General features: G+C 36.3%; 2 protein-coding genes across 8 annotated transcripts in view; one reads left to right on the forward strand and one right to left on the reverse strand.

The window, feature by feature from the left end:
• The window catches only part of LOC119767962 (zinc finger protein Xfin-like), a 62,873-nt gene that overhangs the window by 15,497 nt on the left and 21,518 nt on the right, over positions 1–25,858 (forward strand). For both annotated transcript variants that reach the window (XM_038258065.1, XM_038258064.1), the window contains exon 2: positions 981–3,368. In XM_038258065.1, coding sequence (XP_038113993.1) covers positions 1,005–3,368 — 2,364 coding nt within the window. In that variant the 5' untranslated portion in view covers positions 981–1,004. The remainder of the gene's footprint in view (positions 1–980; positions 3,369–25,858) is intronic.
• LOC6050648 (kinesin-like protein KIF12) overlaps positions 1–25,858 on the reverse strand; it is a 44,934-nt gene that overhangs the window by 14,565 nt on the left and 4,511 nt on the right. For 4 of the 6 annotated variants that reach the window (XM_038258059.1, XM_038258063.1, XM_038258057.1 and 1 more), the window contains exon 2: positions 21,102–21,968. In XM_038258059.1, coding sequence (XP_038113987.1) covers positions 21,102–21,577 — 476 coding nt within the window. In that variant the 5' untranslated portion in view covers positions 21,578–21,968. The remainder of the gene's footprint in view (positions 1–21,101; positions 21,969–25,858) is intronic. The other 2 variants (XM_038258062.1, XM_038258061.1) reach the window with 1 other exon arrangement.

Raw genomic sequence — 25,858 nt, forward strand, 5'->3', positions numbered from 1 at the left:
ACATTTGCTCAGAATTTGATTCTGAGTCGATAGGTATACATGAAGGTGGGTCTAGGAGGTCTAATTGAGAAGTTCATTTTTCGAGTGATTTTATAGCCTTTCCTCAGTAACGTGAGGAAGGCAAAAAACGATGTTTTAAGCAATTTCATAGTTCTTAAAAATAAACATATTTTGTTTTCGAAATATTAATTTTAGTCTCTAGGGGCAAAAGTCACAGCTATTTCAAGGCAATTTTAAAACTCAAATATTGTACGATCAGTACCTTGCTGGACTCGGTCGTTGGAAACGACCGTCGACTCAACGACCGACGAAACAGGCGGCGGGCCAGATGCAGGTATAAAAATGTCAAAACCTCTTCCCCTCTCACTTCGTCTCATCATCCAGCTGCAGCTTTGACACAAAAAAAAAACGGAGCACGCGGTCGCGTGATGGCGGCATAGAGCCAGAATTAGGGGTGATCATGTGGTTAAAAATGAAACTTTTTTCAAGAAAGAATAATATTTAAAATCCAGCTATTAACTAAATCCACAATATCTTGAAAGAGCCACAATTCATGCGATATTCTAATCTCAAGGGCACTTTTCTGTAATCTCGAGATATTGTCATTAAAAAAATCGAATTTTCAATTTAAATAAGTTTAATTTTCAATTTTAGAAAATTGAGGTATATTTTCTATGTAAAATAATCTTAGCATTTCGGCAGTCGCGTTAGTGTACATTGAAAAACGCGACCATAAAGAAATTGAAAAAGTTAAGCAAACGATTGATAACAAATACGTGAAAAATCACAGCTAACATTCATCACATTGGATAATTCTCGTCTTAGAATTCCACACAATCGCTCATAGGTTCGTCACTTGTGAAGATTTGCGTTGCAGTCACTAGACATTATATTTAAAACAGTTTAGAGTTTGTTGCTTTCTTTATCAACCAACTTGTTTTGTTTGAAAACAATCTTTTTTTATTCATTTTTTTTTTCAGACAATCCAGCAAAACCAACCCACCATGTCCCGCTGTATCGTCCCCCACTGCCGCAACCTGCTCCAGGAGTGGATCGCTCCTTTTCCGGCGGACCAACTGCTTCAAACCCGCTGGAAGCACTGCATCGAAATGGGCACCAGCGAGCTCCTGCCCGAGGTGGACGTGCTCGGTCCCGCGGCCGTCGTTTGCAACATGCATTTTCTGGGCTTCGATCCGGACGAGGACAAAGTTTCCACCCGGTACCGCCAGCCAACGCTGTTTTTCCGCGACGATCTGGTGCTGGAGATTGAGAGTTGCTGTTTGTGCGCGCAAGTTAGAATTAAGGAGGAAATGCTGGACAAGGATTCGCCGCTGACGCAGGAGTGCACGATCGAGGAGGTGGTGAAGGAGTTGTTTGGTGAGTCGTACTTTGACGAAGAGAAGGGAGGTGAATACGTGTGTGAGATGTGTACGGCCAAGGTGGATGTTCTGCTGACTGTGCACAAGCACTTTGAGGCGGGCCAGCTGATGCTGAAGACGCTGCGCTACAAGCAGACGTTGGAGGGCGTTCGGTTTGAGAAGAACGGAGGGCATGCGATTGAGCTGCCGAGTGAGCTGGCGGCCATGTTGGGACCGCTGGAGGAAGATTCGGCTGGGGGGAAGCCTGTGAAGGGTAGCAAACGGAAGAAAAAGGCGCAGGTTGATGTTGAAGATCTTCACGTTACGTTGAATCCGCTGGAGACAGTGATTAAAGTTGAAGAAGCAACGCTGCAGCTTGCCCCAGAACAGCTGCAATCAATGTCTTCTTCTGAAAGTGTTGCGAAAGAAAAGTCGAAAGGTAAACCAACGGTAATGATGCCGTTGGAGAGTACCGACCCGAGTACCGGCCAAGTGATGGTTGAGTACATCGAAAAGACGCGGGCGGAACTCGCCGAAGAGGTCAAGCGGTACTGCTATCTGTGCAATACGCTGTTCAGTACGCCCAACATCTTGCTAGCGCACCTGGTGATGACCCACAAGAACCCGGCAACGCTGCGCTGCAAGGTGTGTAAACTACAGTTCGAGAAATCTGTCACTTGTAACAGTCATTTGCGGTTCCATGACACGCTGAGGAGGCCGGTCCAGTGTGAATACTGCCCGTTGAGGTTCACAAACACGGGCATGAGGTGGTTTCACAACACTAAAGTTCATCCAGATAAGGTACTTTTGACAAGACCACCCACCACGGAATCCATCACTCGACAAACTATTGTTAAAATTGTACCAATCACACAAAATGTGGTCGAGCCCAAGCTTCAGATCGTGCCAGCACAGCAGGTCAAACTGAAAGCAGTCCCGCCTCTAGCCCCTATCGTGGTTGAACCAACAGTGCTAGTGAGTCAACCGAAAATCACGCCGAATATACCATCAGTATCAGATTATTCCTGCAAGACGTGCTTCAAATCGTTTCAATCTCTGGACATCCTCAAAACCCACATGAAATCTCACCGCAGTGCACGACCTCCTGCGCTTAAGGACTCTTCTCCAGACGAGACAACGGACGACAACATGATCAGCATCCCCACGTTCCATCCTGTTTCAAATGCTCAGCCAGTCGTAAAACAGCCACTTCAAGCCCCAACCGTAACCAGCGATCTCTCCGAAGGAAAAATCAACGGCGTTGGCATTGTCAAACTGCTCGGCCAGCTCGATCTACCCCCGCTGATCCCATTCGCCACCAAACACCACAGCGAACAACACCCGTACAGCTGTAAAACCTGCTTCAAGGCATTCGAAACGCTTGCATCCGTCAAAACTCACCTCCAAACCCACCGGAAATCCCCGCCCACCAGCGACCCCCCAAAGCGAAAGCGAATCTTCCGCACCCGCAAGTCCAAACCCCACCCCAGTGGAACCTTCACCTGCAGCATTTGCTCCCAGGAACTCCCCTCCCCGACCTCGCTCGTAAAACACTTCACCAGCGCCCATCCCCAGCTAACCCTCGATCACTTCCGGTGCCGCTACTGCGCCGACATCTTCTTCTCGCGCGAAGCTCTCTGCGACCACGCGGCCACCCACCGCGGCAAGTACGAGTGCGGCCGTTGCGCGCTCGAGTTCATCAACCACCGCCGCTTCGGAAAACATCGCCAAGTCGCGCACAAAGCACCCTCAAAGGCCCTGCTACGCGACTGTCAGTACTGCGGAAAGTCGTTCAGCCGTGGGATGGCCCTGGCGCGGCACGTCAAGACGCACTTTGCCGGCCAGTGGACGTGCGACATCTGCGAGGAGCAGTTTGGCGAGCGGTACAAGCTGGTGCTGCACATGCGCCAGCACAGCGGAAATAACCCGCTGGTTTGCTACAACTGCAACGAGCACTTTGGCGATCCGGATATGCTGGACCGGCATGAGCGGGAGTGCGCGCAGTATACCGTGAGTAGCTTGAACATTAGGGAATAAACTTTTATGGGAAGAGATTTCTTTTTTGGAACGATCAAGATGTTTGTTATTTCGATGACTTTCCATTTGAATGATTAATGTTGTGTTTAAACTTATTTCTTTTTCAAATTCCGTCCTGGGAAAAGTTTAAAAATAATACAAAAAGTTCATTTTTAGAGCAGGATAATAGCCTAACCTCAGTGAGGAAGGCAAAATAACAACCCCTTCTAAAGACATAATCATTCAAACTTAAATTTAAAAGAATTATAAATAAAAAAAAATAACCTAAATCACTCACGTGAATGATGGTTTTCTTACTATTTGGAACAATTTATTATTATTAAGGCTACCAACTCTTGCTGAGCAAAAATCCGTACACTTTGCCGATATGACACCATGGTGTAACAAAAACTGTCCATGAATTATTTAGATAAATTAAATTTAATAAATTTAAGAATTAAAAATACAAAACTGTGTCGTTTTTACAGCTAACAAATTTCACAAAATGCTATCAGAGTGCTTATGACTTGCACGTTTAAAAGTATTCATAAAATAAACCGTAATTTGATCAAATCATTATGTTCTTTATTTTGTTTTTTGCTAAACGTTTAAAAGTTTACGAAATGTCAAGTTTGCTTTTAAGAATAATATCGTTCTTAGTGTTTTCACGAACACTTTTCCAGAGTTTTTTTTTATTGAAAAGGTCCTATAACATGTGAAAAACAACAGTTTATAGGACCTAGATTTGTTAATTCAAATGTTCAAATGTTTTCACAAGTTTTAGAAATTTAGGAAATGGATAAATAGATTTAGTAAGGAATTTCTAAAAGAACAATTCTGGAGTTTTTTTTTAAAAAAAAGGTCCTATCAATTTATGAAAGACAATAGTTCAAAAACTCTAGAATTATTGATAATCAAGTTTGAATTGAGGAAACTCTCTCTTTTTAAATCAAACTCACAGAAAAATAAAAATTTATAGTTAACAAAAGCTTCGACCAAATCAAAAAAGCAATTCAATGATTAAAAAGCTGTTGAAATTCCGTACAAATCCGTATTATGCGTAAAATTCCCTACAAAAATTCCGGCCTGTTAAAAATCCGCGAAGAGGTTCGAAAATCCGTATGGTAAGGAAAAAATCCGTACAGTTGGTAGCCTTAATTATTATGAAGTTGTTGCTCCTTTAGGTTCTCAAAGCCCTATCCACATTTTGAAGCGCTACGTATGGTGCACGCCCAAAATGTCAAAATCACACAGTGGTACCAACATTACAAAAAAGTGTGATTTTTTCTAATGTTGGTACCATTGCGCAATCTTGACATTTCAGATGTGTACCATTCGTAACGCCATCTTCGCTTTTAAAAATCTGGATTTTTTTTTATGTACAACACTTAAGATTTTTTTATTATAATAAAGGGACCATCCATAAACCACGTGGACACTTTGGTGGGGGGGGGTATGCCGATTGTCCACGCTCCATACAAAAAAGTTTTTTTTGTATGGACAATTGTCCACGAGGGGGTTGAGATTTCCAAAAAAAGTGTCCACGTGGTTTGTGGATGGTCCCAAATATATTTTAATGCAAAAGTTGAAATTAACAAGACAACATTTTAAGATAAATGAACTATGGTCCCCTTGGAAAGAACTTTCAAGCAAGACACTTTCAGTAAAGAAAGGCCGCGAAGTTAATTTTTCAAAAATGTGTCATTGTGCTCATACAAATGAGCTTTATCTTTAGAGCAATTCTCTGAGTTTTCGGTCATTCGATTTTTTTTTTTTGTATTTTTTAATCCGGCTGAAACTTTTTTGGTGCCTTCGGTATGCCCAAAGAAGCCAATTTGCATCATTAGTTTGTCCATATAATTTTCCATACAAATTTGGCAGCTGTCCATACAAAAATGATATGTGAAAATTCAAAAATCTGTATCTTTTGAAGGAATTTTGTGATCGAGTTGGTGTCTTCGACAAAGTTGTAGGTATGGATATGGACTACACTGAAAAAAATGATACACGGTAAAAAAAAATTTTGGTGATTTTTTATTTAACTTTTTGTTACTAAAACTTGATGTGCAAAAAAACACTATTTTTAATTTTTTTATTTTTTGATATGTTTTAGAGGACATAAAATGCCAACATTTCAGAAATTTCCAGAATGGGCAATAAATCTTTGACCCAGTTATGATTTTTTGAATCAATACTGATTTTTTCAAAAAATCGAAATATCGGTCGCAAAAATTTTTCAACTTCATTTTTCGATGTAAAATCGAATTTGCAATCAAATAGTACTTTAGTGAATTTTTGATAAAGTTCACCGTTTTCAAGTTATAGTCATTTTTAGGTAACTTTTTTGAAAATAGTCGCAGTTTTTCATTTTTTTAAATTAGTGCCCATGTTTGCCCACCTTTGAAAAAAATATTTTTGAAAAGCTGAGAAAATTCTCTATATTTTGCTTTATTGAACTTTGTTGATGCGACCCATAGTTGCTGAGATATTGCTATGCAAAGGCTAAAAAACAGGAAAATTGATGTTTTCTAAGTCTCACCCAAACAACCCAACATTTTCTAATGTCGATATCTCAGCAACTATAGGTCCGATTTACAATGTTAAAACATGAAACATTCGTGAAATTTTCGAAAAAAATATTTTCAAAAATTTAAAATCAAGACTAACATTTTAAACGGGCCAAACATTCAATATTACGCCCATTTGAAATGTTAGTCTTGATTTTAAATTTTTGAAAATATTTTTTTCGAAAATTTCACGAATGTTTCATGTTTTAACATTGTAAATCGGACCTATAGTTGCTGAGATATCGACATTAGAAAATGTTGGGTTGTTTGGGTGAGACTTAGAAAACATCAATTTTCCTGTTTTTTAGCCTTTGCATAGCAATATCTCAGCAACTATGGGTCGCATCAACAAAGTTCAATAAAGCAAAATATAGAGAATTTTCTCAGCTTTTCAAAAATATTTTTCAAAGGTGGGCAAACATGGGCACTAATTTTAAAAATGAAAACTGCGACAATTTTCAAAAAGTTACCTAAAAATGGCTATAACTTGAAAACGGTGCACTTTATCAAAAATTCACTAAAGTACTTTTGATTGCAAATTCGATTTTACATCGAAAAATGAAGTTGAAAAATTTTTGCGACCGATATTTCGATTTTTTGAAAAAATCAGTATTGATTCAAAAAATCATAACTCGGTCAAAGATTTTTTGCACATTCTGGAAATTTCTGAAAAGTTGGCATTTTATGTCCTCTAAAACATATCAAAAAATAAAAAAAAATAAAAATAATGTTTTTTTTTGCAAATCAAGTTTTAGTGACAAAAAGTTAAATAAAAAATCACCAAAATTTTTTTTTACCGTGTATCATTTTTTTCAGTGTAGTCCATATCCATACCTACAACTTTGTCGAAGACACCAACTCGATCACAAAATTCCTTCAAAAGATACAGATTTTTGAATTTTCACATATCATTTTTGTATGAACAGCTGCCAAATTTGTATGGAAAATTATGAGCATGAGCATGAGAGATCACCCATGGTTGCCCCTCCGTTGCTGAACAGAACCGTAATATCCTTTCAGCACTACTGATTATATGCTTCGACGATCTAGTGGTGATTCCCTTATCAACAGCATGTATGAATGCGCTGAAAAGATAAAACACCATGATTGCTAAAGCTAGATCAGTTGCGAATAGGTAACAGTCATTGGCCACCAACGGCGCCCGCCATGTCAGTTTGTAGATCTCGATTTTAAGGGACGGGAATGTTAGTTAGCGCAGGTTGCTACTAGGGCAGCTGATTTACTCTGTGCTTACACCCCACAAGCGCCAGGAACCTGAAAATTTGTTAGCAGGATAGGGTGTTTGGTCAGGATTCATCATAGAAGATGATGATGCGACCCAAAATCATAGTGTTTGTTGAAGGTATTATGTTTTATTCTCAAGGCAAGCAATCGGATGCTGCGGATGAGACATTTCCCGTTTATCGGCTGTTAACTTTTAATTGAAATGGTTTAATCTTAGACAGCCGGCTGTGGAAAGATAGAACCAAAATTATTTTTAATTAAATGATGAAGGATTTAACAGTCTGACTTTTTAATTGAGATGTTTTTAAGGGTGGATTTTCATGGATTTTTTGATGACCGACATCGAAAGCGTCTTTCGATGCTCGTGGTCAGATTTGGACGAAAACGCAGTTTTTCAATCAGGTTGTGTCACAAAATGACTGAAAATGATTTTTAATGTATAATAAACAATACAAACAAATATTTATTGCCGGAAAGTCGCGAAAATTCGATTTTCCTACTTTTCATTTTCGATGCACGAGCATCTTAAGACGACCGACATCGAAAGCATACTCACGACCATGCTTTGCTAAAATGTCAGTGCATTGAAACTCGATGCTCGTCCAGTGCTTTTTCATATCACAGCGGCACCCTGGACACAAACCCATACTAACGCTTTGTAATGCTGCGAACGAGATGGAAATGAAACTTGACGAAACTTGACGATCTGTCATAAATCTGTGTTGTCAAATAAAAACAGCTGATTTTGTTTTCGGTTGGTCGCAGTCGTCTTAGTAAAATAAAAAAAGGCGGTTTGGTGCGCAAATTTTGAAAAAGGTAAGCATACACAACTTCACAGGCTAATCGCAATCAGTTTTAATCAAATATAATTTTCCATACAAATTTGGCAGCTGTCCATACAAAAATGATATGTGAAAATTCAAAAATCTGTATCTTTTGAAGGAATTTTGTGATCGAGTTGGTGTCTTCGACAAAGTTGTAGGTATGGATATGGACTACACTGAAAAAAATGATACACGGTAAAAAAAATTTTGGTGATTTTTTATTTAACTTTTTGTTACTAAAACTTGTAGGTATGGATATGGACTACACTGAAAAAAATGATACACGGTAAAAAAAAATTTTGGTGATTTTTTATTTAACTTTTTGTTACTAAAACTTGATGTGCAAAAAAACACTATTTTTAATTTTTTTATTTTTTGATATGTTTTAGAGGACATAAAATGCCAACATTTCAGAAATTTCCAGAATGGGCAATAAATCTTTGACCCAGTTATGATTTTTTGAATCAATACTGATTTTTTCAAAAAATCGAAATATCGGTCGCAAAAATTTTTCAACTTCATTTTTCGATGTAAAATCGAATTTGCAATCAAATAGTACTTTAGTGAATTTTTGATAAAGTTCACCGTTTTCAAGTTATAGTCATTTTTAGGTAACTTTTTTGAAAATAGTCGCAGTTTTTCATTTTTTTAAATTAGTGCCCATGTTTGCCCACCTTTGAAAAAAATATTTTTGAAAAGCTGAGAAAATTCTCTATATTTTGCTTTATTGAACTTTGTTGATGCGACCCATAGTTGCTGAGATATTGCCATGTAAACGTTAAAAAAACAGGAAAATTGATGTTTTCTAAGTCTCACCCAAACAACCCAACATTTTCTAATGTCGATATCTCAGCAACTATAGGTCCGATTTAAAATGTTAAAACATGAAACATTCGTGAAATTTTCCGATCTTTTCGAAAAAAATATTTTCAAAAATTTAAAATCAAGACTAACATTTTAAACGGGCCAAACATTCAATATTACGCCCATTTGAAATGTTAGTCTTGATTTTAAATTTTTGAAAATATTTTTTTCGAAAATTTCACGAATGTTTCATGTTTTAACATTGTAAATCGGACCTATAGTTGCTGAGATATCGACATTAGAAAATGTTGGGTTGTTTGGGTGAGACTTAGAAAACATCAATTTTCCTGTTTTTTAGCCTTTGCATAGCAATATCTCAGCAACTATGGGTCGCATCAACAAAGTTCAATAAAGCAAAATATAGAGAATTTTCTCAGCTTTTCAAAATATTTTTTCAAAGGTGGGCAAACATGGGCACTAATTTTAAAAATGAAAACTGCGACAATTTTCAAAAAGTTACCTAAAAATATAACTTGAAAACGGTGCACTTTATCAAAAATTCACTAAAGTACTTTTTGATTGCAAATTCGATTTTACATCGAAAAATGAAGTTGAAAAATTTTGCGACCGATATTTCGATTTTGAAAAATCAGTATTGATTCAAAAATCATAACTCGGTCAAAGATTTTTGCACATTCTGGAAATTTCTGAAAAGTTGGCATTTTATGTCCTCTAAAACATATCAAAAAATAAAAAAATAAAAATAATGTTTTTTTGCAAATCAAGTTTTAGTGACAAAAAGTTAAATAAAAAATCACCAAAATTTTTTTTTACCGTGTATCATTTTTTTCAGTGTAGTCCATATCCATACCTACAACTTTGTCGAAGACACCAACTCGATCACAAAATTCCTTCAAAAGATACAGATTTTTGAATTTTCACATATCATTTTTGTATGAACAGCTGCCAAATTTGTATGGAAAATTATGAGCATGAGCATGAGAGATCACCCATGGTTGCCCCTCCGTTGCTGAACAGAACCGTAATATCCTTTCAGCACTACTGATTATATGCTTCGACGATCTAGTGGTGATTCCCTTATCAACAGCATGTATGAATGCGCTGAAAAGATAAAACACCATGATTGCTAAAGCTAGATCAGTTGCGAATAGGTAACAGTCATTGGCCACCAACGGCGCCCGCCATGTCAGTTTGTAGATCTCGATTTTAAGGGACGGGAATGTTAGTTAGCGCAGGTTGCTACTAGGGCAGCTGATTTACTCTGTGCTTACACCCCACAAGCGCCAGGAACCTGAAAATTTGTTAGCAGGATAGGGTGTTTGGTCAGGATTCATCATAGAAGATGATGATGCGACCCAAAATCATAGTGTTTGTTGAAGGTATTATGTTTTATTCTCAAGGCAAGCAATCGGATGCTGCGGATGAGACATTTCCGTTTATCGGCTGTTAACTTTTAATTGAAATGGTTTAATCTTAGACAGCCGGCTGTGGAAAGATAGAACCAAAATTATTTTTAATTAAATGATGAAGGATTTAACAGTCTGACTTTTTAATTGAGATGTTTTTAAGGGTGGATTTTCATGGATTTTTTGATGACCGACATCGAAAGCGTCTTTCGATGCTCGTGGTCAGATTTGGACGAAAACGCAGTTTTTTCAATCAGGTTGTGTCACAAAATGACTGAAAATGATTTTTTAATGTATAATAAACAATACAAACAAATATTTATTGCCGGAAAGTCGCGAAAATTCGATTTTCCTACTTTTCATTTTCGATGCACGAGCATCTTAAGACGACCGACATCGAAAGCATACTCACGACCATGCTTTGCTAAAATGTCAGTGCATTGAAACTCGATGCTCGTCCAGTGCTTTTTCATATCACAGCGGCACCCTGGACACAAACCCATACTAACGCTTTGTAATGCTGCGAACGAGATGGAAATGAAACTTGACGAAACTTGACGATCTGTCATAAATCTGTGTTGTCAAATAAAAACAGCTGATTTTGTTTTCGGTTGGTCGCAGTCGTCTTAGTAAAATAAAAAAAGGCGGTTTGGTGCGCAAATTTTGAAAAAGGTAAGCATACACAACTTCACAGGCTAATCGCAATCAGTTTTAATCAAATATTGCTTCATGATATTGCAGATTTAACCCGAGCCATGCAATGTTGGAGCTGGAAGACCTTTTGGCTAGAGGGCAGGCGGCTCCAAGAAGGATTCGATCGATGTTCGTGCTTTTCCGGCAAGAAGAAAGATTCAAACGTAACCGGAAAGGCAAAGGCTGTCAGCTTCTGGCCGTGATGAGCAGCTCCAGAGTGAACAATAATACCATGATGATCGCGCCCGCACTGTCGCCCAGATCGCTGGCGAGAAATAACCAGGTGGTGCGGGAACGACATGCGTTCACTACTTTTGCGATGAAGCAACGTTCGGGTTGGACTTGTTTACGATGCTGAAGGGAATAGGAATGAGAAGGGACTCATGCAGTGAAGGAGATCCTGTGCAACGCTCCATAATACCAGGTTATAGGTACGTTCCGAAGTAAGTTGAAGGTGGTCAATGGAAACGTCGAACGAATCGGCGAGTTCCAGGGGAATAATTCGAAGTCCATTGGAGGTGGGGTGGCCTGCCCGTTGCTGAGGAAAAGGACGGCAGCTAAAGAAAGAAGATGAAATCATGGCGATGAAAACGGAAAAGTAGGCCTTGAGAACGGATCAAGTTGGTGGGTCAGTCAAAAATAAAACTTTTTTGCCAATTTTAAAACGTTTCAACTTATTCAAAATATTGAGGAATAAATCAAAATGGATTAACAAAGAGCATAAATTCAATAATTTAACGCTTTACAAAACATCCGAAAGTGTGCGAAGGAGGAGCTAGTGGAGTTGAGCGGGAAGCCGGTTTTGGAATTTTCAGAAGCCGGAATCAAAGTCGCATCGAAACTTGACTCCGTTGGCTTCAAAAATAGATTCTAAAATGCAAATATCACATTTTTACAACACTAAATTCTTATTTATAAAAAAAAGTTTATATTTTTAAAAGCAAATATAAAATTAAATTTTATTGTTTCTTCAATATCTAATATTTCATTTTTTTTAATTTAATCTATTTAATCTATCTAAATATATAAAATTAAAAATGCAAACAAAATTTATTAAATTTATAAAATTCATGAAATTATAACAAATTTATTAAATTTATATTTTTTTCAAGGTTTATAAATTTTAAAAATAAATAAAATTATAAAATTTATAAAACTTATAAAATTTATAAAGTTTATAAAATTTATTAAATTTATAAAATTTATGAAATTTATAAAATTTATGAAATTTATAAAATTTATAAAATTTATAAAATTTATAAAATTTATAAAATTTATAAAATTTATAAAATTTATAAAATTTATAAAATTTATAAAATTTATAAAATTTATAAAATTTATAAAATTTATAAAATTTAATTTTCATAAATTTCTTAAATTTCAAATTTCTCAAATTTCTTAAATTTCTTAAATTTCGAAAATTTCTTAAATTTCTTAAACTTCTTAAATTTCCAAAAATTTCTAAAATTTTTAAAATTTCTAAAATTTCTAAAATTTGTAAAATTTGTAAAATTTCTTAAATTTCTTAAATTTCTTAAATTTCTTAAATTTCTTAAATTTCTTAAATCTCTTAAATTTCTTAAATTTCTTAAATTTCTTAAATTTCTTAAATTTCTTAAATTTCATAAATTTCTTAAATTTCTTAAATTTCTTAAATTTCTTAAATTTCTTAAATTTCTTAAATTTCTTAAATTTCTTAAATTTCTAAAATTTCTAAAATTTCTAAATTTCTTAAATTTCTTAAATTTCTCAAATTTCTTAAATTTCTTAAATTTCTTAAATTTCTTAAATTTCTTAAATTTCTTAAATTTCTTAAATTTCTTAAATTTCTTAAATTTCTTAAATTTCTTAAATTTCTTAAATTTCTTAAATTTCTTAAATTTCTTAAATTTCTTAAATTTCTTAAATTTCTTAAATTTCTTAAATTTCTTAAATTTCTTAAATTTCTTAAATTTCTTAAATTTCTTAAATTTCTTAAATTTCTTAAATTTCTTAAATTTCTTAAATTTCTTAAATTCCTTAAATTTCTTAAATTTCTTAAATTTCTTAAATTTCTTAAATTTCTTAAATTCCTTAAATTTCTTAAATTTCTTAAATTTCTTAAATTTCTCAAATTTCTTAAATTTCTTAAATTTCTTAAATTTCTTAAATTCCTCAAATTTCTTAAATTTCTTAAATTTCTTAAATTTCTTAAATTTCTTAAATTTCTTAAATTTCTTAAATTTCTTAAATTTCTTAAATTTCTTGAATTTCTTAAATTTCTTAAATTTCTTAAATTTCTTAAATTTCTTAAATTTCTTAAATTTCTTAAATTTCTTAAATTTCTTAAATTTCTTAAATTTCTTAAATTTCTTAAATTTCTTAAATTTCTTAAATTTCTTAAATTTCTTAAATTTCTTAAATTTCTTAAATTTCTTAAATTTCTTAAATTTCTTAAATTTCTTAAATTTCTTAAATTTTTCTTAAATTTCTTAAATTTCTTAAATTTCTTAAATTCCTTAAATTTCTTAAATTTCTTAAATTTCTTAAATTTCTTAAATTTCTTAAATTTCTTAAATTTCTTAAATTTCTTCAATTTCGTAAATTTCGTAAATTTCTTAAATTTCTAAAATTTCTAAAATTTCTAAAATTTCTAAAATTTTTAAATTTCTTAAATTTCTCAAATTTCTTAAATTTCTTAAATTTCTTAAATTTCTTAAATTTCTTAAATTTCTTAAATTTCTTAAATTTCTTAAATTTCTTAAATTTCTTAAATTTCTTAAATTTCTTAAATTTCTTAAATTTCTTAAATTTCTTAAATTTCTTAAATTTCTTAAATTTCTTAAATTTCTTAAATTTCTTAAATTTCTTAAATTTCTTAAATTTCTTAAATTTCTTAAATTTCTTGGTTTTGGGGATCATAGATGAGCTATATTTTGCAAATTCCGTAACTTGTCATATTCCGGGTTTCACTGGAGTACCGGGAACCGGTCCCAAAGTGGCCAGATCAGTCCAAAAGTGGTTTTGGGGATCATTGATGAGCTCGATTTTGAAAATGATGAACTTTGACACCCATATTGCCATGATAGAAATAGTTTTATTTTTGACCGTCCCTTGACCGGTTCCGCCAGGGTAGGGAACATGTCCGCCCAATCCGGAACATCCCCGGTGGTTCAAAATCCATGGTCAGCACTTTCTGTGGGTAGAACCAAGATCGTAACATGAAAAATTGTATTTTTACCACGATTTCTGTTAACAAAATTGTGTGAGACCCAAAAATGACAATGTTTGACCCTGTTTACCCAGTGTCTCACCGGAATATCTCCGCCCACCTGATTATTTCCTGATTCTGAGGGTCATTTTTGGAAAATAGACATTCTAACGAGTCCAACTAACAAAGAAGTAAGCAAATTGGTTGAGTTTTCGCAGAGTTATGGCCATTTTAGTAATTCCAGTATCACCCATAGGACGCTAGTCTACTCATACGACCTTTTGAAAATTATTTATTGAGCAACATCAGCTTATTTCAAAAATTGTGCTGGAATTCCGACCGCCGCGCAATGCTGCTTTGTTTACGTTTGAATATGTCATTTTCCATCCTTCGTTAACTTGCATGCAAGTGTTCCTTATTCCGGAAAGTCGATTTTGGGTTTGTGTCCAAGCTAAATGAAGTAACGCAAGCCATGAGCATCGAGTTGGTTCGATGCTCGTGCTCTCGATGTCGTTGCATAATCCATGAAAATCCAGCCTAAGAGTTTTACATGATTCATGTTTAGTGGGGTACTGATTAACGAAGCGAACGACGAGTTACGATGTTTATCGAGCTGAAATGGTATGATAAGGTTTTGTTGTTATTGCACACCGACGACGAATGCGAAAAAACCCTGCGACCCGACCGAAAGGCATCGCAAATCAGACTGACTCAATTGTCATCGATGACAACCAGAGCCAGCCGCACCTTTACACACATACACGCACGCGAAAAAAAAAACGAAAAACACACCGACGACGATCGCGAAAAAAAAAACACGACCCGACGGAAAGGAATCGCAAATCAAACTCCCAAATTTGTATGGAAAATTATATGGACAAACTAATGATGCAAAATGGCTTCTTTGGGCATAGCGAAGGCACCAAAAAAGTTTCAGCCGGATTAAAAAAATAAATAAATTAAAATTAAAGAAAAAAGACCGATTCCGTAGAGAACTGCTCTTTATGAAAAATAATATCCCCATATATTGGAGTTGTTTTTTTATATGTCCAATAAACAAAATATCCATTTTGACTTCTTGAGTGTTCTTGAAACTCCAGAATTTTAGCAAAAAACTCGAAGGGGAAAACAATAGATATTTTTGTTTATGTTGTTGAATAAAGTTTTCCATTGTCTCTACAAAAAGTACCAGTTGTAAAAATACTTATACGCCCCTTTCAAGTGTTGCTCCAGACAGACATGACTCATTGAAAGGTTTTCCAACAATCAATCCTTTTCGCGATGGCTTTACCATGGTTTTCTTCTTGAAAATAGCAAAAAAAATAATCTCAAGACAGGGTTGCCAAATCTATATTCTTACATTCTTAAATTCTTAAATTCATAAATTCATAAATTCTTAAATTCTTAATTTCTTAAATTCTTAAATTCTTAAATTCTTAAATTCTTAAATTCTTAAATTCGTAATTTCTTAAATTCTTAAATTCTTTAATTTCTTTACTCTAAATTCTTGAATTCGTATGTACCGTCATCAGAGGTGACATTGGGTATGGGGGTGAGATTGGGTCATACAAAAATGCTGAAATTTGTATGACCCAATCTCACCCCCAGACCCAATGTCACCCCTGATGACGGTACTTGTATTATGAAAATCTTGAATTATTGAGTTCTTAAATTATATGTTTTTCTAGGCTTGATAGTTCTAATTTTTTAGTCTGCAAAGCAATCTTTTTTTTAATTTTACTTAAAACACTGTTTCCGATAATATTTCGTATTAGCTTTAACGCTTCGGAATGCTCCTCAGTTCCCGATTTCGTTGTGAAACGTGTCAAGTTATGTCCCCAGTCCGGCCCGCTAACCCACATCCAAAAGTATCGTGTAGGCAATTATTCTATCGACTGCTGGCCACACCACACAATATGTAACAAAATGCCCGCCGTGATTTTATCCACGGGCAAAGAGCCGAACAACCCTTCAAATTTGTTTGTTGGCTCGATTGCATCGACCCCGATAAGAAGCCGCACATAGGACATGATTTCCCCCCCCCCCCCCACCCCCCCCCCTTCAAAAAAATTGGTCGCCGGAAACACGTGTTGTAATATCGGGAATGTCGGTGGCGATGTATTGCTACGCGCGCGCTAATGCATTAATAATTCGGGATGCATGTCGTCACAAATGTTTGAAAACACTTTCAAGGCTCGTGGGATGGTCCTTTTTGGGTCAATTCATAAAAACAATTTCAAGCAAATGTGTGTCATAGGATTCTAACGCCAATTGCTATAATGTGAAATGACAAATAAACTTAAAAGCTTTTCCCTCCTCACACTGTCCAGATGTGTGTTATTTCGGGAGGGAGATAATTCCTCATAATTATCGTCTATTTTTTCGTCATCCTTACATTTTTTTTTTTATGAAACGACATGTCCGCACGAAACGGCTTGGCATGCAAGAGAGCCCTGTGGTTAACACTATTAACCTGGATGCCGGGCGGCCAGGGTCCACCGGAGTGGCAATCGGGGTGGCAGCATTGGAAAATCGATAACCCCCATTATACATTTCAATATCAATCCTTCGTGCTGGCCAGGTGTATGACGACACATATTGGTGTGCAGATAATGGGTTCAGGTGTATCATATACATACCAACGGCGAAGTACAAGTACACACCGACGACATGTTTTGAGTAATTGTACCGAAGCTTTTAGTATTTCGTAACTGATTTGCTGGAAGCGGGAAACGCGCGTATCGAGTGAGCTTGCTTTCTTCAAGTTGAATATTTCAAGAAAATTGCGGTTGTTCACCCCGAATCGGGTACGCACTAAAATTCGAGGAGTCTTATGTAGGATTTTTTTTGAGTGGAATTTAATTAATCTTGTCCGCTTTTCAATGCTCACCTTTTTTATTTTTTAAAAAAGATTTTAGTGAAAAGAAACATAATATTATAAACAAATTAAATTCAGTCCAGACTCGATTATCCGAAGGTATTGGAAAAATGTCTCTTCGGTTAACCAAGAGCAGAGAGCAATCCACTTTAATGACCCCCGGGTCTTTTGTGGGCTCTGTTGCAAGTTTTTGCTCATTTCTAGGCGTCCGAAGGTTATGTGTGGTGAGTCACCCAAAACCTCTTTTACGCAAATGGACCGACGTTTTACTTCCTCATCCGATAGAAGGCCAGGAGGATAAGGCGGGAATCGAACCCGCGCCCCAGAGAAACATAAGGATTGTCAGCCGAAGCCGCTAACCATCGCGCCACGAAGCCAAATGGAACTTAAAAAAAAATTTATATATTTTTTACTTCTTTTTTTTCTTTTTTTTTAAGGTGACTTTGAGTGAGCAAATTGAACTTATATTTAAATCGATCGTTAAGGCCAGGTTTCTGCTTCATTTCAAAAATAACTATAAAATATTTAATTTTTTTTAAAGATCCAATAAACCAAATTTCCAGTTTTTGCTTCTCAAAACTGAAAATTTGGTTTATTGTACCTTTTCAAAAAAAAAAACTCCATACTTCCGCTTGAATTTCGGAAATTCTCCGGGAAAAGGAAATATATTTTTTCGGGAAATCCCGGGATTTTTTTCTCGGGACGAGAAATTGGACGCTCTTTTATTAACTAGTGAAAAAATACATTTTGTTAATTAATATGCAATCAACTGTTCAAATTTGACTCAAATGGGATTACAGAACTCGAATTTGATGTTAAAAGCATGAAAATAAAAAAAAAACTGTAGTGACTCTAACTTAAAACAGTGCTATTCAATTGAAACGTTTTCGCAAATAATTTTTTTGTTGTATTTTTTGTTTGAGCGAACCTTTGTTCAAAATAAGTTGTGTTTTTTTTAATTCCAATTTATTTTAGAGTTGACTGTTTTCAAAAGTTTTAATAGATTTATTTTGTAGGAAAGTTTACCATAAATATTTTTTTCTGTCAGAAAGTTTAGAGTAAACGCCAAAAATGCAGTTTAGATGTTTGAGCTCCAGATATTCACAGAAAATGGCAAATCTTCCAAAAATTAATGCTAGTTCTAACTGTTCTAGACTTTGAAGCAACAGTGTTACTAAAGAGTTCCGTTAATAAAATTGCAATTGAATTTGAGCAACTTCAGTTTTGGATTTTTGTGTGTATGAATTCAAATTGATTTTCGAAAGTTTGTTCAAAAAAGTTCCTTTTTTCAGTAAGGCCGACTTCAAAATTGACGGCGATGACGGCGAAAACCAAAAACATAAGAAAATTTCTCACAAAACAAAAAATGTGCACCCATGGGGAAAGTAATTCCTGCACCTTCAACCAATTAGTCACACTTTGGTATGCTAATCGTTCCACTTCGGGTAAACAAACCCGCAACCTGCGCCCAAAGCGGGAGATTGCGACTACAAAGTTGTATTTACTTTGGTTTAAATAATTCAGCATTGTCCGCACGACTCCTCATTCCTACTCACTTACTTCCCCCTAGCGAATCCTTTTACAACTCACGGTGGAGGTGCTCTCACCGACACCACCCATGGTAAAGCATTAATCATAGAGCTCCGGTTTGCTCACGAACGAAAAAGGACTAACGAACAAAGGTCAACAACAACGCGACCACTTGGGGAAAAACTTGGAAAGGCGTCGCGGCGTCCTATACGAGTGCGGTGGTCACCCCACTTTGGTGTTGTTGGCGTCGTCGTGGGGTCAACACACGCAGAAATTGCTCTGTCGTCCAGTTGGTTTGAGTTGGTTGGTTTGGTTTTCTTCCGAGCAATTCCAGCCCAAAAGAGGAATTTTTTAGGTACTTTTTTCTCGACCCTCTCCGATTTCAATGAAACTTTGTAGACATGTTATCCTAGGCATATATAAGTATTTTTGTGTATATAGAGCCAGTTACACTCGATAATGACATTTGAGAAGGGCGTAAGTGTTTTAAACATTTTTGTATTTCGTAATTTAAATATTGCTGTATTTCGAAGCCGTTGCATCTGATCAAAAAGTGATCAACACTCAGTGCTCAAACTCAACCCAATTACGAATCATCTCTGCGATACGGCTTTACGCAGTAGGCCTGGCCGCTTTAACGCTTGTGATGTTTCAATGCATTCTAATGCAATGGCGCACTACAAATGTTAATAAATGACAAGAAGAGTGCTAGGCGTCGTCTAACCTAAGGCACTTTCCAGGATCCCTTCGAAAGATTGGCTGCGCTAGGGTCTGATTAGATTAGATTAGTTTTTTTTGTGAAAATAGCCTAAGATGGTACTCACAAAAAATGCAGAATGGAGAAACTCACCTAAAAAAATACAAAAATCATTTACTGAAACTGTTTTTTTAAAGTGCTCTAAACATCAAAATTTTTAAAAACCGAACACGAGAGACGATTTTCCAGACAATTTTACACAAATGTCTCCATATTGACCATTGTCCTAAGTCCAATTCTTGTGAAGTTTCAGCGGTTTTAAAAATAAAAATGCTGAAAAAAAAGTTTTTTTTTATGGTTTTTGGCAATTTCTTTATGACAGACTTGATTTTTCAGTCTCGAAAATATTTTTACCGGAAAGCTCGTCCAATTTCCCATAAGTTTGTTTTTGACCACATTTCAATTGGATGTATTGGCTTACAGGTATAAGCTAATTACATTGCTCATAATTGAAAACATAATGACCAATTCTCATCACTTTTGCCGTTTTTCGCTATTAAATCAACATTTTCAGATGTATCAACAGTGGAGAGTTGCTTGCTCGCTTTTATTTGAGCTCAGCTATTTATTACTTTTGAATAGTCAAAAACACTTTTTATGAAAGCTGTAATTCAAGATCAAAGTGCCCCTACTTTTCGATTGCAAATTCAATTTAACATTAAAAAATGAGGACAAAAAAAATGTTATGTATGAAAATTAGTTTTTTCGTAACTCGACGACAACATGTTTACCAAACTTCTCTATGGCTTAAAAGTTGCGGGTTTTTGTTTCCTAAAACATATAAAAAATCTCGAAAACAAATTTAGGAATTTGAAAAATGTAGTTTTTGTGAAAATAATAATAAGAAGCATTTTTTCCGTGAACCTATTTTTGTCTGAATAGTCCTCATCAATACTTGCCGAAGACTCCAAATTGATCAAAAAATTCCTTCAAAAGCTTCAGATCTTCGAACATCTACGTTCCATTTTTAAATGGACTGCTGCCAAAATTGTATGGAGACTTGTATGGGTGAAAAAATAAAAATGGACAAAATCATCCGATTTCGTAGAGAATTGCTGAAATGTCGTGAAAAAAGTCACACTGGTCTCCATTTCATGTCGAGATAACTCCTTTGGATTTTCCAATTGGTTATCCATCACTTCCTGGACCGACGCTGCTACTGAAGAACCAACTCAGCATGAGACGTCTGGACCGTGGTCGTTCTCGCACGACTCATTTAAATTCTACCTCACAACCACTTCTGGCAAGTGACTGAGGGTCAGTAACCCTCCAGTCCAGCTCCGACGGAGGTGACGATTGGGGGCGAATATAGTTTAGAATAGGGTTGTTTGAGTGTAAAAATGCCCGCGTAACACGCCACTACAGCTATTTCTGGTGGCATGTTTTATACCTGCTTTAATTACTAGAGGGGAGGAAAACCATGTTCACAGGATTAGGTTTGCTAGAAATTTGCCTTTTTAAAGCAAGCTTGAAATCACTCGCTCTAACAATATGGCACTTGCTATAAAACGCGTCGTGTGTTTGACGTTTCACGTCGAGACGCCATTATGGCAGATTTGATTGTCCGTCTAATCGATCCGTTTTCCATTACTGCGGACATGTTTTTGGGAGGAAACATTATTAACGCACGCTTTTAAGGGCGTGACGTCGAAATAAAACACGTCTCTGTGACGAATACGAACTAATGTCAAGGTCAAACCTGGACCGTTTTGTGAGTTCCATACTTCCCCGCCAGATATCCCATTCTAGATAAATACGTTAAACCCGCTAATGACCAACCAGTATCGTGACTGTTTGAATACAGGTACTTACTCATTTCCTCTGGACCGCACCAGGAACGGCTGATTCTTGGCTGGCGGTTGATGATGATGTTGTTGTTGTTGTTGCAGGTTGGTCATGGAATTCCGTAGCGGACTCCGGCCACGGTAAAGTCCATTATTCATTTTTTCGATGCTGGTGGACCGATTGTTGTTATTCTTACTGTTGTTGTTCAAACTGTTCGACCTCTTCACGGTCGAACTACTCGTCGATCCCTTGAGGATATTGTTCACTTTACGACCATTTGCGAAGGACTCGACACTTCCGCCCAGACCACCTCGACCACCGCGGACGTTCCGGGTGTTGGTGTTGTTGTCGCGGTAGTTGTTCAGATTGGTCACTGATTTCGCGTTGCGGAAGGAACCTCCGCCGAACGCGCTGCGGAACGCTGGCGACTGGCCACGTGACGACGGTGGACTCCGCGTGGTCGTCCGCGTCGACGAGGAGGTCCCTGGCGGTTTGTAAACCATTGCGCGTTTATCACTTGAATCTCACGACAAATAAACCACAACCACTCATTTGGGAGAGGGAGAAGGGGGCCACTAATCCACCTAGCAGTAGTGATGGAAGCAAAAAAAGCAAAATTTCGTTCACTTGGTCACTTATTTGTTATTCCCAGAAGCATTAAGCAATGGTCGTTGTCACCCCAAGCAAACACACACACACACGTGTTACACGTGTGTTTGTCTAGCACATTAATTTTGTTGTGTTTGCCTAATCACACCTGGCTACGAGGCGATTAGGGAGATAGCCAGGCTTCCAAACTCTCTGGGTTTGTTGTGTCCCCCGCGAAAGGCCAATTACGTTGATGGAGGCGCGGTGCGGAATCTAACCCACGCGGTAGAACGATGTGAGTGACACCTGAATGTGGTGGGTACAATAGAAAAATTTGAATGATTAATCGTTGTGTGCATGTTCCGAATCGCGTCGAATGAATTAGTGAATGATTTTGACGATGGTGGTAAGGAGGGGGCAATAGGAGAAACTAAATCGATTTGAGCAAACAGTGCTATGCTAAGCCTTAGTGAATTATCCTGAGCATATCTGATAGTATTTTTTGATTTGTAATTTGTTACTTTATAAGATACTAACATAAACTTCAAAAAATATTTGCAACTAAAAATTTAAAATATTTATTCTATTTTTTTAGCATAAACATAATTTGTATGTTGCATTAAACAAGTTTTTTTTCAATAATGATTAACATCATTATTGAAAATAGTTGACGTCATGAAAATATAATTTAATGTGTAGCCGTAAAAATGTTAAACTGGACAAATGCCTTTTTTGTGGTCCAATAAACATTTATTTTTTTATTTGTTGCCTTTTGGGAGTTTTTGAATAACATTGACAAAAAGCGGTTTTAATAAACACCTGAAAAGCAAAAAATAAATCTTTAGAAATGTTCTTTTAACATCAAAGCTCCAAAATACTTCTTTGACCACTTTGGATTGAAATGATTATTTAAATACCTTTCTTACAATTTTTTATTTCCTTTTTGTCTCTGAGCAAATATCTGTGAGAATGTGTGTAAACATGATTTTTTTCTACAAGTCATATAGCAATTCCCCACTAAAACAGCATGGAAAAAAACAAAAGTGCTCGGATCGAGCTCAAAATTTTTCTGGGGTTTCCCTGGCCGAACTAATTAGACCCGTATTTTTTTGTTTGGCCATTAGGGTGACCTACGCCGTGTTAGGGTGGTCTGAAAAATGGCAATTTTCGTCGATTTTCGCAAAAAAAACACTTTTTTCAAAAAATCATATCTCCTCGTCATTTTATCCGATTTCAGCTGTCTTAGACGCAAAAGAAAGGTGATAAGTTGGTCTTTCAAAGAAAAATAATAAGAAGTTTCAAAAATCTAGACTAAAATATGAAAAGGGCATATGAAACATTAAAATGCCGTTTTGACGGAGTCTGGACCTATGTCTGGAAATATTTTTATCGGATTCGCCGGACATTTTTACATAACATACTAAAAAATGGGAGAAGTTCAGTTTTGTTCGAACGCGAATCAATTCAACACGGAACGTCCGATCGAGGTGCTCTTTGTTGCGTTGGGTTCGTATGGTAAGTTCGTGAGTGTCAATAAGTTACAACCGATTCTGGAAAATTTGCAGATTGTATGGGAAAGGTTAAAATTAAGTTTTGATCACAGGAGGCTGATTAAGCAAAAAAGTCAATAACGTCAACAAACGAAAAAAGGCAGAACGAACTTTGTCAGGTAAGGCTTGTTTCTCAATAAAAAAATACAAAAATGTCACTTAAGCGGTCATAACTTGAGACTGAGCGTTGTCAGATCTTCAATGTTTTGGACTCATTAGAAAGGTCTTTTGATTACCTAACCAACGATCGGTCGGAAGATGGATCCGGACATAGTTTACATGCATTTAAGTGAGATCCGGCATCAAAAAAGTACATAAATATCACTTAAGTGGTCATAACTTGAGACAGGGCTGCCAGATCTTCAATGTTTTGGACTCATTGGAAAGGTCTTTTGATGAACTATTCAACGATGGGTTGGATAATGGATCCGGACATAGTTTACATACACAGCTAAAAAAGTAGTAATCCAGCTGCGTGTAAAAGGCCTAGGTGTAAAATAAACTTTGCATTATTTTATGAAATTATGTGTAATATTACACCCTGAAATATGTAGCCCATCAGTATGGGAAACCTACTTGACTGAAATGTCAAGCTCATATATGCGTTTATCCTTACAGCTTTTCATCGGTCTGATGGCCGAGTGGGCTAAGGCGCCAGTCCTTACTGTTGGTGCTGGGTTTGAATCCCGTCGGTTGCAACTTTTTTTGTGTTTGCAAAAATTGTAAATGCAGTGTGTAATATTAAGTGTTTATTTTGACGAAGGTGATGTGCATGCTTTTGCATGCGATTTTACCATCTGATTTTTTGCTGTGTACATTTAAGTGAGATCCGGCATCAAAAAAGTACATAAATATCACTTAAGTGGTCATAACTTGAGACAGGGTTGCCAGAACTTCAATGTTTTGGACTCGTTGGAAAGGTCTTTTGATTACCTAACCAACGATGGGTTGGATGAAGGATCAGGACATAGTTTACATTCATTTAAGTGAGATCCGGCATCAAAAAAGTACATAAATATCACTTAAGTGGTAATAAATTGGAAAGGTCTTTTGATGACCTTTTCAACGATGGGCTGGATGATGGATCCGGACATAGTTTACATTCATTTAAGTGAGATCCGGCATCAAAAAAGTACATAAATATCATTTAAGTGATCATAACTTGAGACAGGGTTGCCAGAACTTCAATGTTTTGGACTAGTTGGAAAGGTCTTTTGATAACCTAACTAACGATGGGTCGAATGAGTGGTCTGGATATAGTTAACATGCATTAATGTGAGATCCGATTCGCAACTCTGACACTTTTTTATACGGAAATTTTGAACTAATTATCGGATCTTCAAACAATTCAATAGTGCAGTATGGAGCACCAAACCGGATCGAATGCAACTTATTTGACTCAAATCGGATCAGCCAGTGCCGAGAAAACTTGGCAAGAATTTTGAGCACCAAGGGGAATACGCACACACATACACACTAGGGTGGGTACGGATTTTTAAAAGTTCTCAGATCAAGTTCTGGTGTGGTTCCCCTTGTAGGACATACCCAAAGGAACTCTCACGCCAAATTTCAGCTCATTTGGTTGAAAACTGGCTTGTCTCAAGCGGGTTCAAGTTTACATGGAAATTACTATAGGAAATTTTGAATTTTCATTTATTCGCTCCTACAGGCCTGTGGAAAACATGTAGAAACTTCTAGGGTGGCCAGAAATGAGCGGAATCGTCTGGAGAACAACTTTCCCAAAGAGACCAGGTCGATTCGTTCAACCCCCATCGAACTCAACGGCAATACATCCGGGGTTTTCGGAACCAACGGTTTTCCCCAGAAAAGCATCAAATTTTCCTTAGCATGCTATGAATGCTTGATGAACACCGCGACGCCACATGTCAAACAGCTACCACGTGGACTAGCATCGCCTATAAAAAAATACTTTTTATTACTTTTTGAACCATAGAATAATCATTCATGGTGATCAGGATACTATTCAGCTGTATTCTGAACCTCCAAATGAGAAAAAAGAACTGTTATGGTGCAAATTTTACAATCACATGGTAGCTGTTTGACATGTGGCGCCGCGGTTTTCATCAAGCATTCATAGCATGCTTAGGAAAATTTGATGCTTTTCTGGGGAAAACCGTTGGTTCCGAAAACCCCGGATGTATTGCCGTTGAGTTCGATGGGGGTTGAAGTTCGATGGGGGTTGAGTTCGATGGGGGTTGAACGTTATTCAAATTTTCAATAGGTGGCAGCAAAAAAGCTCGTTAGCCTCAGCTTTTATGGCAGCAAGCTTTTATAGCATTTTGCTTGCATTTATTCGAGGAAGGCACCAATCACTGAGGTGGTTTCACTATCGTTTTTAAATTAATATTATACATTGTAAACGTAGAAAACAACTATTTTTTAAAACTATCATGCACCCATCGTTTTGAAAAAAGGATTATTTTAAAGATATTTTATAAATATTCTATGAAATTAGAAGATTTAGAAAATGTACACTTCTCGGGTGAGTTTTCAAAAAGCCGTAAGCCACCGAGCCACCGTGACCTCTGACACTAATTTTCATTTTTCTCGAAAATGAAACAAAATTTCGTTTATTTTAAGTTTGGGGCACTTGAAGGACGTGAAGATGAACAATCTCGATCATTT

The sequence above is a fragment of the Culex quinquefasciatus genome, chromosome 2 (genome assembly GCF_015732765.1).
Source record: "Culex quinquefasciatus strain JHB chromosome 2, VPISU_Cqui_1.0_pri_paternal, whole genome shotgun sequence".
Classification (NCBI taxonomy): Eukaryota; Metazoa; Arthropoda; class Insecta; order Diptera; family Culicidae; genus Culex; species Culex quinquefasciatus.